Source organism: Lynx canadensis, chromosome D4 (assembly GCF_007474595.2).
Source record: "Lynx canadensis isolate LIC74 chromosome D4, mLynCan4.pri.v2, whole genome shotgun sequence".
NCBI classification, from domain to species: domain Eukaryota; kingdom Metazoa; phylum Chordata; class Mammalia; order Carnivora; family Felidae; genus Lynx; species Lynx canadensis.
Window position 1 is genome coordinate 14,146,311 of NC_044315.2, and position 17,154 is coordinate 14,163,464.

At 40.5% G+C, this 17,154-nt stretch overlaps 2 protein-coding genes across 4 annotated transcripts in view; one reads left to right on the forward strand and one right to left on the reverse strand.

The window, feature by feature from the left end:
- The window catches only part of ABHD17B (abhydrolase domain containing 17B, depalmitoylase), a 52,963-nt gene extending 38,654 nt beyond the window's left edge, over positions 1 to 14,309 (reverse strand). The window contains exons 1-2 of one of the 2 annotated variants that reach the window (XM_030293217.1): positions 13,713 to 14,309; positions 12,592 to 12,666 (exon numbers count right to left, since the gene is read on the reverse strand). The gene's annotated coding sequence lies outside the window, so the exon portion shown is untranslated. The remainder of the gene's footprint in view (positions 1 to 12,591; positions 12,667 to 13,712) is intronic. The other variant, XM_030293218.1, reaches the window with a different exon arrangement.
- Positions 14,310 to 14,498: 189 nt separating this feature from the next.
- Positions 14,499 to 17,154, forward strand: part of CD4H9orf85 (chromosome D4 C9orf85 homolog) — a 126,071-nt gene continuing 123,415 nt past the window's right edge. The window contains exon 1 of one of the 2 annotated variants that reach the window (XR_003964239.1): positions 14,499 to 14,898. Coding sequence is in view for 1 of the 2 variants with exons in the window: in XM_030293830.2 (XP_030149690.1) it covers positions 14,797 to 14,898 (102 nt within the window). In the remaining variant the exon portion in view is untranslated. The remainder of the gene's footprint in view (positions 14,899 to 17,154) is intronic. The other variant, XM_030293830.2, reaches the window with a different exon arrangement.

The following is a 17,154-nucleotide window of genomic DNA, read 5'->3' on the forward strand; positions in this document are numbered from 1 at the left end:
ACTCATCCGACTGAGCCACCCAGGTGCCCCAACACTTGACTACATTTAAAAGTAATGTTTCTTCACATTAGTAGTACATATATCTACTCTGCAAAATAAAGATAATCTTGATTTACTGGATGTTTCTGTTAATAAAAATTTCATCTTGTGTTTTTTTTTAAAGAGGCAAGTAGCAAAGAAACAAGTGAATATTCCAGACTTGTTTCCTTTTAGAGACAATTTCTACACGACATCTACAAAGTCTTAGTCAAAGCTGACAGAGAACAACATTTCTGATGCTTAATGCCAAGTAATGCAACTACAGAAGAGGAACAGAGGCTTGCAAAAAAACCGCTGGAGCAAATCTTTGATATCTGATTTGAGAAGTATCCGATAGCTAGTTTTTTGGTGATCTACATGTGTAGTGTACCTCTGACGTAAATACTTGTTAGGATGAAAGAGAAAGCAAGCATTAAAGATGGGTAGTCCATTCATCCTTCATTAATTGGGTTACATACCAATCAGGTTGTAGTTATAATTTTATTTAAAATGAATTCTTATATCCTGAAGTGTGTCAATTTTAATGAGAGAGCTGGAGCTTTCCAGCAAGAATATTTTATTTTATTAAATCTCTATTTATTTATTTACTTATTTATTTATTTAGAGAAACAGAGAGAGTGAGCGAGCATGAACAGGGAAGGGGCAGAGGGGAAGGGGGAACAGAGGATTTGAAGTCGGCTCCTCGCTGACAGCAGACAGCCTGATGAGGCGCTTGAACTCACGAACCACAAGATAGGACCCAAGTCAGATGCTTAACTGAGTGAGTCACCCAGGCGCCCCAAGAATATTTTATTATATTGAATCCCAAAGGAAAAGGAAGCTTTTCCTTTGTAATCTGCCTGGATTTTTTTGGCATCATGTCCTATGTTCACATATCTTTCTTTATACAACTAAATACAGTACTCTTCCTCTCACTGCCCCCACAGAAAGAGAAATCTGATTGTACATTCTATTAATATTACCAAGAATACAAAAATAGTCTCTAAATATGACTTTCCAAAAAAAGGAAACCTATGGAGCATTACTAAATACAAGTCAAAACAGCATCAAATAGCAAGAAGTTTACACTGGCCTCCATAGCTTAAAGTAAAAATACAAAAAAGAGAGTTCAATGGAGAAGTCATTCAATTTCTATTATCCTTAACTGTGGATAAGACACACAATTCTCTTGATTAAGTTACTTTTCTATGCTTTACTACAGTTCCCAGCTTTCGCAAATGAAAGGACTGACCAGGGTTATGTAGAATAAGACAACAGAAGGAATTCAAAATGTGTGAGTAAACAAACAAATGGAAAGTATTTGAGAGTAAGTGTGAATTTCTCCCATATGTTCTCCAAATCTACAATTTCTTTTCTATACAGCCTACAAGGTGATAACCTGCTTAGGAACTCTTCTATGGCTTCCTTCAGTACTTCCAAGAAAATCTTACTTCTCCACAGGTTCTTCTTTTTTTTTTTTTAATTTTTTAATGTCTATTTATTTTTAATCTTTATTTATTTTTGAGAGAGAGAGTGTGAGCAGGGGAGGAGCAGAGAGAGAGAGAGAGAGAGAGACAGACAGACAGACAGACAGACACAGAATCCGAAGCAGGCTCCAGGCCCCGAGCTTGAACTCACGAACCATGAGATCATGACCTGAGCCGAAAAGTCGGACGCTCAACCGACTGAGCCACCCAGACGACCCTCCACAGGTTCTTAAAGACCTTACGGGATCAGGCCTTTGTTAGCTTTTCCAAATTTATTTTGATACCGCTTTCATCACTTATGGTTGTGGATGCTCTCCTCACCTTCCATTTCTTTAAAAGCATGAAAGTTGTTTCCGCTTCAGGATTTGCACACTCTCTACCTGATTTCTCATTATTCCAATCTCAAATGCCCCCTTTTCAGAGAGATCTTGTCAACCCCAAATGTAAATTAGGTTATTCTTTTTCATAGCACCCAGTTCTTTTCCATTTCAGTTGAAAATTGTGATCCCTGTCGTGTATTCACCTGTGGGCTTACTCGATAAATGCCTATGGTCTTTACTATGAGGTCAGTGACCATGTGTTTTCTCTAGCACTACATAGGAAGTACCTGATCAATAACAATCTAAATGAAAAAGAGTAAAGAAAATAAGAACTTACAGTTATACCTAAAGACCTGATAGAATATAAACTGAGTTCATGCTAAATATAATCAAAATAGACTTTATTTTGTTGTTTTGAACCAGGATTCACAACACTAATGTAACTTATGGCTTGAATCTTTCTGGAAATCATGATGGTTAGCAAACTGTATTTCTATTTACACTGCACTCTATGCATTAAAACACCTTTTGATATATTTAAAATCCTTAAGAGAGGCAGTTAAATAAACAGACCATTAAGTTGAGGACAATTACTGCACATACAAATTACTAATTTGCCAGCTAAAGATGTTTTATCTGGCCAATTCCCATTAAATGCAACACAGCAAATCAATTTCCTGATTATAAAACTGTAATATTTTTATATATCAAGTTATATCATGAGTGTCTTTTGAAAATGTTGGGAAATACTTTATCTAAAGGATTATTTGATGGCTGGCCAAAAAGAAAAAAAGTTGAAATGCTTCCCAATTGATTAATATGGGAGGCCACTGTAAAGAGGCTAGTACTCATGAATTATTTTGAAGAGATAATTTAAGTTTCCTTTTGGCAAAAATGGAACAACATTCTGTTACGTTTGAGGGTTTCTTTTGATATAAAATGTGTGCTAACAAGAAGGATTTACATCTTGAAGCATTCATTTTTTTAAAACCATTTATTTATTGAGAGAGAGAGAGAGGCAGAGAGAGAGAGAAGACAGAGAATCCCAAGCAGGTTTTGCAGTCAGCACAGAGCCCAATGTGGGGCACGATTCCATGAAGTGAACTGTGAGATCATGATGTGAACTGTACTCAAGAGTTGGACACTGAAGTATTCATTTTTAAATTGTTCAGGCATTTAAAATAAATGATTTGTGCCTGTAGCCCCCAGGTGCAGCATATTGTCTTTAAGTGCTAAGGTACCAATCAATGCCCTAACACACCCATAAAAACAGCAAGTTTATCTTTAAAGGCGACTTGCCTTGCATCTACTTAGGGTAGTCAACTGACAGCTGCTGAAGGCCTCAGGTGGCAGAGACTACCCTCACTCAAATTTGAAAGTAGACTATCCAGTGACCAGGATACCCAGACGGTAAGAAGCCGAGTCCTTCCCTTTTCCTTTTTTAGCATCAACATCAGGGAATATCAGCAAATGTCTTGCTAACCATGTCCATACCCTTCAGGACCTAGGGGAGGAGAATGCTGGCAAGAATGGCGGCTATAAGCCTCTGAACCTTGATTTTTTTCTGTATTACTCTAATTGCTTTCCAGTATTATTAAAGGCAGAAGCAGAACTTCAGATTTAAAGAACATGGAGCCTACTTAGCTCTGTTCTTCACTTTGGTAGGAACCCCCAAAAATGTGTTCGTTAAAGATGTGCTGTTACAGCTGACTAGGCAATAGCTACATTTCTGTAAGCAAATAAGTTTATGCATACAGGAGAATATTCCCAAACCGGGACAAGGTAAGAGAGTAGTGGTGGTATGTTAGAGCAATTTGATGCCCTATTTCTAAAAACAGTTGGGGACACCTGGCTGGCCTGGTCCGTGTAACATTCAACTCTTGATCTCAGGGTTGAAAGTTCAAGCCCCATCCCATGTTGGGTGTACAGATTACATAAAAATAAAACCTTAAAAAGAATAATAAAAACATTTGGATTTACAATGACTTTTGGCAATTTTAAAAATAAGTCATAATAAACAAAACCCAGAAGTATCTAGTAAGTTAACAAAAGGAAATAGTTCATGAATTAATGCTGTGTATTTGAGTTGCTTCAGTTTAAAATTTTGTTAATTTCTTAGAAATGTGGTAATGACAAATCACTTTACTGCGAAACAAAATATGAAAGAGTTTCTAACAAGGGAAAAATACAATATTTAGTTTTTCTTTTTTAACCTAAGTGTTTGGCTATAACAATTGAAGTTTGTTATACAACAGTAACAATGTACTATATTTTTGTGTATAAAATTGTCATCTCAGAAGTCTTTCAGGAAGGGTTGTTTGAGGACTGGTACTGGTCTATGATGAAGTTATCATTCTTTGGCAAAATGAGAAAAACTAAGGACAAGAGTAGTGGGCTTAATGATTTTAAAGGTTTCCCTTCCATTTGGACATTATGTCCTTTCTATTTTTGTTAAAATACACATTGTCGTGAAAAAGAAAACTTACGTAAAAAATTGTAACAGGCACTAATGTCAAAAAATTTTTTTGAAGTAATTTCAAAACTTAAATTGGTAGCCTCTTCTTGTTCTTTCCTTTTTGGGGAAATTTGACCCTAAAAAAATAAAGTTTTAGTACTAAGCTTTAGAATTAGACATAAATGCAATCAACCCACACCTTAGTTACCTTAAGTTTAATTCACCCGAACCCATGGGTTTAACTAGTATTTTGGTCTTTTGTCTTCCAGTCTTTTTTTTTTTTAAGTTTATTTATTTTTGACAGGCAGAGGGAGAGTGAGTGTGAGCCTGGGAGGGGCAGAGAGAGAGGGAGACACAGAATCAGAAGTGGACTCCAGGCTCTGAGCTGTCAGCACAGAGCCCGACGCAAGGCTTGAACTCACAAACCACAAGATCATGACCTGAGCCGAAGTCGGACACTCAACTGAGCCACCCAGGCGCCCCTGTCTTCCAGTCTTTTTATCTCAATCATACCCGTGGCTTTAACTACTTCTTACACAGTAACAAGGCCTAAATCTAAAAACTTAAATCTTTAGCACAGACGTCTCCCCTAAGCTACAGACCCTGAATATTTCCATCTGTATAGCCCTCTCCTCCCTTTCCCTTTCTTCATTCCTCTCGTTCAATCAAGGCCCATCATCTCCTATGTATCTCTCTCCACTCCCTCAGCCACATCTTCGCTCAATCACTTTAAAAAATTTTTTTTAATGTTTATTTTTTTAATGTTTATTTACTGGGAGAGGAGAGAGAGAGAGAGAGAGAGAGAGAGAGAGAGGCGGGGAGGGACAGAGAGGGAGACACAGAATCCAAAGCAAGCTCCAGGTTCTGAGCTGTCAGCACAGAGCCTGATGTGCGTGCGGCTCGAACTCACAAAGGGTGAGATCATGACCTGAGCTGATGTCAGACGCCAACAGACTGAGCCACCTAGGTGCCCCTTTGCTCAATCACTTTTTATTTAACATTAGAAAATCACTCACTAAAATCTATCTCCTATCCCTCTAATCCACACTCTATACTGATGCCAGGTGATGTCACTTTTTTGTTTAACATCTTTCAATGGGCCCTACAAGCCCTTTTGAATAAATTCTTTAGTATATCATACAGCATTTCCTCATCCTCTGTTTCCCAGTCTCTAGCCTTATTTCTGAGCATTTCCCTATTCATCCGTTCTACTGAACATCATACTATTCCTTAATGACAGACCTGTTCTTTCTTCCCTCTATGCCTTTGTGCATACTGTTTCTTTTCTGTTGGCTGATTCCACCCCCCCACCCCACCAACTCAATCACTTCCCCTACAAATAAATGAAACAACTTTTACTGTTTTAAAGCCCCTGTTTAAGTTTCACTCCTTTCCCTAGGGGGAAAAAATCTCCCTTGAACAATGTTCATGCTGACAGATAGATTCTCTTCGGTGAAACTTTCTGAGTGTGCATATGCATGTATCAAGTCATGAAGCAAAATGTCTTTCTTATGTATTCTAACAAAAAAATTGAAAACCATTACCCTAGAGAATTATACCTGAATGTCCTTAATGTATAATTTTAAAAAGTTATTCTCACTCTTAATAACTTTACTGCCCTAAATCTTTATTAATAAAAAGCAACATTCAAGTCTGGTAAAAAGCTCTGAACAAAATGTAACTTGTAGTACATTTCATTTCTGCTATAAGCTTGCCCAACCCAGTTACCAAATAACTGATATGCAGAGAATATATACCTTTGGGGTTGGAGATGGCTAAGCTACAGAGTAAAAAATTAAACAAAGTATCTAGGTCACAGTCAGTGGACAGTATTTTTGGGAAAGGTTTATTAGAGGAATTATTTCCATTAACTTAAAAACACATTTAAGAACAATCTAAATTCAGAAGCATAACAAGTTTAGTGCAAGTGATAAAATGATAATGTCTTCTATTTTTGTTCCTAGAGGCATTCTTGTTTCACTCTGGGTTTGTTGAGATGAGAACATATACTTGCTTACTACACCAAGTTAATGAGGTTATTTTTAACCCCCTTTCTTCCTCACCCTGACCTATACCAAGCATATACTTATTACCCTAATCCTATTCTTTTTTTTATTTTTTTTTATTATAAATTTTTTTTTCAACGTTTATTTATTTTTGGGACAGAGAGAGACAGAGCATGAACGGGGGAGGGGCAGAGAGAGAGGGAGACACAGAATCGGAAACAGGCTCCAGGCTCTGAGCCATCAGCCCAGAGCCCGACGCGGGGCTCGCACCGCGAGATCGTGACCTGGCTGAAGTCGGACGCTTAACTGACTGCGCCACCCAGGCGCCCCCTAATCCTATTCTTTTAATGTGACTACCTCTTAAAAATAAATGTTTAATAATCTAAGACAACCATAATGTTTGAATTTCTTTAGCAGTATGTATTTTTAAGAGTAAAGACCTCTATTGCCAGTTCTTTTTGTTGTCGTTATTTATTTTGAGAGAGTGAAAGCACAAGCAGGGCAGAGGGACAGAGAGAGGACAGAGAATCCCCAAGTAGGCTCTGCACTGCCAGCACGGAGCCCTAAGCAGGGCTTGATCCCACAAACAGTGAGATCATGATCCGAGCTGAAATCAAGAGTTGGATGCCTAACCTACCGAGCCACCCAGGTGCCAATTCTAATAACGCATCCTTAGATACTACGAGAAGCTTCATGGAAGAAAACTGAAAATAAAGTCATAGCTAGAATATTGTTTGTGTCCTAATGATTTTCCAAAGGCCATGGTTTAACAATGTAACATAAGCTACATATTTTTGCTTTTATACAGTTTTAGCAATGTTGTAGAAAGAAAAAAAAAGGAGCACAGGGAAAATGTAACCAAATGCAATCAGATTTCATCCAAATTCTCCTTGAATTTCTGTGTCACTTTATACCATTTAGCAGCTTCAATTCTTTCCAAGTGCAAGAGGATACATACCCACTGCCTCCATCACAAAGATGGTACGTGGTGATCAATGAGCTAATGCCTGTAACACGATTTGAAGCTCTAGCACAAAGACAATATAAATACAAAACACTTTCTCAACCAAGCTGAGAGGATTTTCACATATAAAAAGGGTTACAGGTAGTTTACAAATGAATGTATGTTAATAAAATATATTATGACACCGACTTGTTCTTCCCATTTGTATTTCAGAATAGGTGGGATAAAATTTATCAGCTGGTGAGACAGATAATTACATGGTGATAAATGCTATGAAACTAGAGTACAGAGTGCCATATGAGAACCAGGTGGGGGCAAGAGGTAGGTGTTTTCACTTGTTATCTTCTCTCATCTTAATAATACTTTTCTCAGGTTATCATCCTTTGATACAGGAGGGAATCAAGGCTTCAGTTAATTTGTCCAAGTTCACACAACTTATTAAGTGGCAGAACCAGGGATACATGTTTAACCTAAAGACTATATTCTGTCCATTCTTCCAAGATTTTGCTAGTATCTGCATGGCTATTGCCCTGGCTGCACATTTCTGCTCTCGCTCCCCTTCTCAGTGAAGCTTACCCTAACCACCTTATTTAATGTGTCAAACTGCCTCCTTTTGATTTCTCCTTACCTTTCACTACTTTTTCTTTAGAAGTACTTATCACTTTCTAAATATTAGATATTTAAAAAATTTTGTATATTCTCTATGGTCCTCTGCTAGGTGGCAAGCCCTAGGAAGCTAGGGATCTTTGCTTGTTTACAGATGTACCCCCAAAATCTGTAATAGAAACCAATACACAACAGACACTGACCTAATTTCCCTTTACCACTTTTCACCTTTCACTGTATCCAAGAACTTGTGTAACCATTCTCACTTCCAATTCTAGGGAAAACAAAATAGTTAAGAGCTATATCTGAGCCAAATTAACATTAAAATAATATTTAAATTTAGTCTAAAATTGTTTAAAAATTAGAGTCATAAATAACCATTAAAAAAATTCTAGCCCAAATACAAAGTGATGAAAACACATGTAAAACAAACCGAAGTGTGTAGGGTGTAAATGATGATGAAAGATCAGTATTTAATGAGTGCCTGCTCACTTTCTATGATGCTTCAGAAGCTTAATGTAAGACATAATGGAACATGGGAATTAGAATACTCTACAGCAGTGGTTCCCAAAACTTAAGAATTTCAAAAACCAGTTAAATTTTTATTTTTTATTTAAAAAAAATTTTTAATGTTTAATTTATTCTTGAGAGAGAGAGAGAGAGAGAGAGAGAGAGACAGACAGACAGACAGACAGAGCATGAGCAGGAAAGGGGCAGAGAGAGAGGGAGACACAGAATCCGAAGCTGACTCCAGGCTGTGAACTGTCAGCACAGAGCCCAACGCAAGGCTTGAACCCACGGAACTGTGAGATCGTGACCTGAGCCAAAGTTGGATGTCAACCGACTGAGCCACCCAGGCACCCCTAAATTTTTTAAAAGTTGGAATGGTAGAGTTCCCAAATTTTAATTTTGTCACAAAGGTTATTAAAAACTAAATACAATCTACTATCACTCATTTCATCAGAACACATTAGCATAAGCAATGACATAATTTCACTATGGAGAGTAGTGATTTTATTGAGTAAATTTAGGTTCACAAACACCTCATATAAAAATAGTCCCATGTGAATTTAAGATCTAAATATGGAGATGTAAAACTTTAAAAAGGTGTATTAGAATATTTATAACCTCAGGATAGAAAATAATTCCTTTTAAGAGAAAAGGCACAATCATAAAAGAAAATATTTGGGGGCTCCTCCTGGCTGGCTCAGTTGGTAGACCATGGGGTCGCTGAGTTGAGTTCCAGCCCAACGTCAGGTGTAGAGATTACTTAAATAAATAAATCTTTTTTAAAAAATAATATATTTGACTAGAATTAAGAATGTTTAGTCACAGGGGCGCCTCGGTGACTGTCGGTTAAGCGTCCGACCCCCGGTTTCAGTTCAGGTCATGATCTCACGGCTTTCGTGGGTTCCAGTCCCGCATCAGGCTCTGTGCTGACAGTAGGAGCCTACTGGGGATTTTCTCTCTCCCTCTAAGTAAATAAATAAAACTTAAAAAACCCAAGTAAACAATTCACAGAAAAGGAACATGAATGGAAAAAAAATGGCCAAAAAATAAATGAAAGTGTTCTTAACTACAGGGCTAACTGGTGACATGCAAATGAAAACTGCAGTGGGGTACCTCTTCATATACTCCTCAGAATGGCAAACCATAAGGAGTCTAATAAAGTTATTTGGAAGGTGAGAATATAGACCCTCTCATCCATTACTGATAGAAACACTTGAAAGAAAACTGGTAGTTATCCAATAATGTTGAAGCTACTCCTACCCTTTGTTCTAGCACTCTACCATTAGATTTACATCTCAGGGCAATCTTCCTCAATGAGGGCTTTTTAGTTGTTTAACAAATGGGGGCACTACTGAACAGCTGCCAGGGACAGCAGGCACTCTTGGTGCATACAGATAATAATGCTGCCCCATGTCTTGTGACTTTTGAATATTCTGCTTGACACTCATTTAAGGGGATGAGGAGGGGGTGGGGGAAATAAGGTCAGATATTTATAAACAGGACTTAACACAAAGTATATTTGTATTGCTTTAATATAGATGAAGATTTTAAAGAATGTGACCAGTATATAAAGAGAGAAGACCGCACTTTTATTTTTGTCCAAAGTTTACCGAAAATAGTTACTTCAGAAACTCATTTATCAATGATAGTGCCACCATCGGTACTTAAACCCATTCAACACACCTATCTTAATTTGCATCAGCAGCTTACTCTATTCATGGTGATACTAACATGGATGCAAAGTATCTGGGTACTACTGTTTCTTCTAGCAGTGCTTCTTGGACTTTAATGTGCACACAAATCACCTGGGAATCTTGTTAAAATTCAGCATCAGTCAGTAGGGTAGGGCCTGAAATTCTGATTTCTAACAAGCTCCCAGAAATCTGATTTGCTAGTCTACTATCACCCTCAGTAGCAAGATTAGAGTGTGGTTTGGTCTGAGCATTTACACAGTGGAATATACTACTTTGTTATAAATTCTCATATTTTAGTAACAGCATTACTTTAAAATATAATGTAAATTTACTACAAGTTTTAATGTTACTAATAAGTTTGCAAGGTCATTTAAATTTTAAATGAGTGCATTATTTTGAATTTCATTTTAGGGCAGTATTGGGAAAGCTATAAAATTTTTTTTAATTTCTTTATTTATTATTTTTGAAAAAGAGAGCGAGCAGGTGTGCAAGTGTGGGGGAGGGGCACAGCAGAAGGGGACCGAGGATCTGAAGCAGGCTCTGCACTGACAGCAGAGAGTCTGATGCAGGGCTTGACCTCAGGAACCTTGAGATCATGACCTGAGCTGACGTCAGGTGCTTAACTGACTGAGCCACCTAGGCACCTCAAGCTATGATATACTTTTATAAAAATGGGATACAGGCTCAAGAACCACTGCCCTAGAGGAAGTCTTGCACGTGAACCCAAGTAAACATATACAAGAATATTCCCTACGTCAGTGTTTAATAAGCAGTTGGGAAAAACTAAAATGACCAAAGGAATGTGACAGCCACATAATGGAACACATACCATTACCGCAGTAAAAATAAACTAGAGTAACCTGAATAAACATAGATAAATCTTGGAAAATTGAGTTTAGAAAACAAACTACAAATACAAATATATTTAAATAGTCTTAATCAAAGAAATATTATATATGTTCATGGACATAAAGGCATGTAGTGAAGTATAAACATAGGAAGGATATATCTTAATTTCCGGTCAGTGGCTGGGAGTGGGGGAAAGAGGAAGGAGGATTTAAGAGGGGTGTACAGAGTACAAAGAAAGCTTCGTTTCATTTTGTATTTGTTTCTTCAACTGAGTAATGAGTGCATGAATATTCATGATATCATATGTTGCCAATACTTAAAACTGCTGTGCTATTTCTCATTTCATCCGAATTGGCAAAAACTGTTGGGTCCAGACAGCTGTTTGGAAAACACTACTCCAAAGCAAAGAATTCAGGGCTGGAAGTCAGAAAACCCAGGTTCAAGTCTCAGTTCTGCTTCTTAAAAATTATGTAGCTTTAGGCAATTCAAAGAATTAACTTCTCTGGGCTTTATCTGTAAAAATGTCATAAAACATCACTTGTCCTCCCCAACTCACAAGGCTGAGCTTGAGAGGTATAAACACAGAGCAATGTATACGAGAATTTTTTAACAAGGTAGGAAAAGGAGTAATTTTTGAGAATGAAGAACAAAACCTTGGATATATTAGAAATAAAATCTACCAGTAAATAAACCAACAAAGCAACAAATTTGTCACTATGTTCTTGTCATTACTGATTCTAAAGATATTAACACCAATCTTAACAAGGAAGCAATTGAGTTATCAATTCTTAGATGATGGCACAAGGGTAGACAGTCTCCCTATTACAATTCTATTTCTTTAGGCTAATTCTTCAAGGATACCGAAATAAGAGAACTGCATTAAAAAGTACTCTTCTTAAACTAAAACAATTAATGCCATATAACCAAAGTAACTTGGTTCTCGTTGCCCTTTCTACAAAGGGAGCAGGTGGCACATTGATTAGCCTTATATCACAGATGGAGAAACTGATTCAGATGTGGGATAGCTTGCTTGTCCTAAACCAATTCAGTGACAGAACTTAGAACAGACACTAATTGCCCAGTACTTGTGTTCATTAAGTTACTAAAAACATTATTTTGCCATGATGACTTATGATAATTTTGTTTGTCACAGGATACAGAAAATTCTTTGTCAGATATCACTGCATCCATATTTCAAAACAGGCAAAGATATTCAAGGAAACAAGCCACTTACCCAGTACAGTCCTGCACAGCAAGGGACAAAATTAAAACTGCCTAGCCTGCTAAAAATCTAATCCTATCCTTCCCAATTAACCTTATTAATACTAGAGTAGGAGAAAAGAGAGGTCAAAATATGGGTGAGGGTGCTATTCATTACCTCATGGACCTCCAATAATACAGCAACTATTTTACAACAGGGATTTTATTTCCTTTGTAAATAGGAACATGGCTATCTCCACTGTTCTTTAAGCCCCCACCTCTATTCTCACAATAAAAATTAACCAACAAGCAAAGACTTAGGCATAATTATGATTATTAAAATACTGATTACGATTAGATACTAGATATGTTACACAAATGAGTTTATGCTATCAACGTATAAAAGAGACAAACTATGGAGAAAAGTTCATTTTTTGTTAAGTTTTCCTGTTAACGTAAGGAGATACTATTACAACATGTACCTGATTTTTTTACTCAGACACATTAGGCAGTTCCAAATGCTGACACAAGCTCTCCAAAATTCTTTTTATTGGAGCCTTAGGAAAAAAAAAATCAATGAATCATCTTGCGCATCAAGTATTATATACACATATACTACGAAACATATTAAAACAGAAAAATACCTTTTCATAAGCAGCCAAATTTAAAGGTCACCCTCTCTGTATTCCGTTATTCCTCTTTTTTGCTTATCAAACCCACCTCACGCAGACTGAAATCAAAGCACCGTGAAAAAAAAAATCCAACCGTGTTCTGGCATTGGCAGAAATCTCCCCAAGGATCAGAGCTCTTAACTTCTTTTTTTTTTTTTTTTAACAAGAAGCGAGGGTTAAACTCACACTTCTTTAAAAAAAAAAAAAAAAAAAAAAAAAAAAAGCCTTCACAACCGTACACTGTAACTCGACAGAACTTTCGTTTCAGGGTTAAAAAAAAAAAAAAAATCCAAACAAAACCTCTCATTTTCCAACTCAAAGCAATTACTGATGAGCCTACCCTAGGGCTCGAAAACAGAATTCGAAACAGTTCAAGCTGAGCCACCTAGAGAAAAAGAACCCTGCGACAGCCCGCCGGGAACACACAAATCTTCGAGAACGGGGCCGATTCGATCTCAGATCGAGGCTGGCACACACGAGGACATTCAGGAGAAAGCTTACAGGCATCGCCAACCTCACAGGGAGACGGGGAGGAGAACGTGAACCTGACCCTATCTTGCGGTCCACAGGGAGACCAGCAAAACAAGTGAAACGAGACCCTTTTCTGCGAGGAGGACCCAAGACCTTTCCCGGTCTGTCTGTCCGTGTCTCTCCCGCCCCCAGACCCCCGCAGCCTCTCCGATCGCAGGGACTCTCCTACCGCTCTCGCTCCCGGAACCACCGGAGAAGCCTCTCAAAACCAGAGCCGATCCGAAGTGGCTTCCCCGCCTTTCGCCGGCGCCGAGAGAGATCCCGGTCGCCAACAACAAAGACGCCTCCCGCTCCCCTCCCCCCTCCCGGCCCGGGCTCGGCCCTCCCGCGCTGCGGCTCCGGGCCTAGCGCCCCCTCCCCGAGCCCGGCCGCAGCGCCCGGCCCGCCGCGGCCCCACGCACCTGCACCTGAGGGGCCGCGGCCAAGGTGTCGGGAAGAAAGGGCCGGCAGAGAGCCTGTGCGGACGCGCTGTCCTCCACAAGGTGCGACCCACGCTGCTGCCGCCGCCACCGCCGGACTCTCCCGGCCTGCGGGCGGGCGCGGCCGAGGAGGGGGGGACGAGGGCTGCAGCCCCCGGCGCCGGGACGAGGAGGGACGGCGGCGCCCGAGGGGGCCGGCTCGCGCTCTGGAGTCTCGCCTCGCGCCGGCCCAGCTCCCGCACACGGGCTCGCGTTCTGCTGACTAACGGCCCCGGCGCGAGGCTCTGGAGCGGCCGCCGCCGTCGGCTGCTCTCGGGCCTCACGTCCCGCGCGGCCGTGGTCGCAGCCGCCGCCGCCACCTCCCTTTCTGGCACTGCAGACACCACCCAGACCCAGCGAGGTCTTTCTTCTCTTTAATCCTCCTTTCTTCGCTCCTCCTCAGCCTGCCACCGCGGGGCTAGGTCTGGTGGCGGGAGGAAGGCTGGAAGGGAACCGAGGGGGGCGAGCAGAAGCCTCGCTAAGGCAGGAGTTGGTCACTGACTGGAGGGAGATGCCAAGCTGACCCGGGCTCCAGCCTCCAAGCGGGCTGGGGGAGGGACGCAGCCTAGCTTAGCCGGCCTTCCGCCAATCACAAGCCGCACAGCGGAGTCGGGCTCCGGGAGAGGCTGAGCTTAGTCGGCAGGAGGCGGGGATTGCGGAAAAGAAGAGCCAATAGAAGCAAATACTCTCCGCCTCTCCTCCCTGATGGACTGCCATGTTCGGACCAATGGGGGAATAGTCGCTTCGAAGGAAGCGGGATTCAGATGCCAGGTTTGAGAGAGAGGTTGCGCGGAGGGGGATGGGTCGAGACTGGTTAGCATGGAAGAACCTTGAGGGTTCTGAGGCACCAGAGGATGTCCTTTGACCGCCTTGATGAGTCACGTGGACTGACGGGGGCGGGGCGGAAAGGCTGGATAAGTTCCTTCCGGGTCAGTGACAGAAGCGTGGACTCCGCTGAGTAGTTGCTGGCGTCTTGGTCCGCTCCGCGTCTTCCTCGTATCAACGCGAGGTGATTGTGGTTTCCACGATGAGCTCCCAGAAAGGGAACGTGGCTCGTTCCAGGCCTCAGAGGCACCAGAATACGTTTAGCTTCAAAAATGACAAGTTTGATAAGAGTATTCAGACCAAGGTAGGAACCTGCCTGTTGCACCAAATCTGACTCTAGAAAGGAATGGTTCAGTGGAGGGGAAAGAGGAAATGCGAGGAGTTGGCGCGAGCGATTGTGGACCGCCGCCCAGAGTTAGTTTTGGCTGCAATACAACCTTTTCTAAAATGATTTTCCCACGCCCTTTCTTTGACCAGGACGTGTTATCTCCTCCTAAATATATTTGGCGGTCAACAATTAACCAGTTGCACAGTGAACCTAAAATGCAAGTGGAGAATTGAGTTGTTGAAGGGTTCCCATATCGATCACATATTTGCAGTGGGAAATGAGGATAATGTCACGAGTGTCTCTCAAAGTTTGCACCAAGTTTATACAACCGCTATTTTTTTTTTTAATGTTTATTTTTGAGAGAGAGAGAGAGAGCAAGCGAGTGGAGGAGCAGCAGAGAGGGGAGACATAATTCGAAGCAGGCTCCAGGCTCCAACCTGTCAGCACAGAACCAGATGTAGGGCTTGAACTCAAGAACTGTGAAGTCATGACCAGAGCCAAAGTCGGACTCCCAACCGACTGAGCCATCCAAACGCCCGCCACTATTTCTTTGTGTAAGCTCCAAGCCCATAGGTTTGTAGGAAGAATGTGAAGGCTTAAGTGCTCTTAGCCCCAAGGGTCCTCACCAACATAATTGGAGCATCTGTTTCTTTTGCAAGATTGTTTTGAGGATCAAAGTATTTGGCTAATGTAAAAACAATTATTTTGTTGGTTATAAGTCTTTTACTTCGTAAAAAATTTTTTTTAATACTAATTTATTTTTGAGACAGATAATGCGTGGGGGAGGGGCAGAGAAAGAGAGAGAGAGAGAGAGAGAGAGAGAGAGAGACGTAGACACAATCCCAAGCAGGCTCCAGGCTCCTAGCTGTTAGCACAGAGCCTGACAGGAGGTTGGGGGGTTGGGGGGGGGGGGACGGGGCTCGAACTCATGGACCCTGAGGTCATGACCTGAGCAGAAGTCAGAGGCTTAACTGACTGAACAACCCAGCTGCCCCAGTCTTTTACTTATTTAGGAGGATTTTTTGTGACCTGGGAGAAAATTCAGACTTTTTATAGATGCCCAGAGGCATTGGATTGTACACAACTAATTTGCTGTAGGTATCTTCCTCTTCTCCCATAGCTTTATGGAAAGGAGATAATTGAAGTCATGGGCATCTTGGGTGCGGCCATCATATTAGAGAAAACTGATTTCACATAAATGAGAGTTTGGATTTACTAAGTGTGTGGCTTGCGTCATTTAATATTTAATTCTCTGAGCTTTATTTTGTCTCAAATGGAAACTTCCTAGGCTTCTTGTGAGGCTAAACTAAATGATGTAGGTAATTGGTCTGGATCATAGTAAGTGTCTCAACCTTAATTAAGAAAGCAAAGTAAACTGTTCGTGGTCACCTGTGATCTCCTTTCCTTTTTCTCTTTCTGTCTTCACTTACTTACCTTGCAGATATTTAATGAGCACCCTCCATGTACAAAGCCGTATGTGCATATATTTGCAGTGTTATAAAGAGTTGACTCTGCCTTCAGGGATCATATAGTTTTCTGCATCATTGGACAGCAAGCAAGCACAATAATGTATATGGTATATATCATTATGATAAATTCTGATGAAATGAAAGATCAGTAAGAAGAGTAAAGAGGGGTATTTTTTTTTCATTATTATTTTTTATTAGAGAGAGAGAGAGAGTGTGTGTGTGCGGGAGTAGGGGAGAGGGGTAGAGGGAAGAGAGAGTCCCAAGCAGGCTCTACACTCAGCGGAGCCCGATGCAGGGCTCAATCCTATGACCCTCGGATCAGGACCTGTGCCGAAATCAAGAGCTGGTCACTCAACGGACTGAGCCATGCAGGCCTCCCAGGAGAGATAGTTTCAATTGGGTGCTCAATGGACATCTTTCCCTTACTTAAGTTCAAATTCAGAAAGAAAACCTGAAGCAGCATTTGAGAAGACTTTTGCAAGTTTTTGCTCATTGTTAATAGGTAAACCAGGATAAAAAGCTATGCTATTCCAAGTAGAGGTCTGCCTTGTCCTGTATTTTTGCTGTAAGGTTTTGTGCAAGCATTTAATTCTGATTATTTTTCATGAGATGATAAAAAGCAATTTTAGTAAGTATTTACCTACAGTGTAGCTTACTATACCTCTTGTAAGTGTGAGACTTCTTGGACTTGTACTTCTTGTGCTAGCCTTTCTCCCTAGACTCCTTGTACTTTTCTTTGTTCATTTTCCTGATGTTCTCTAAC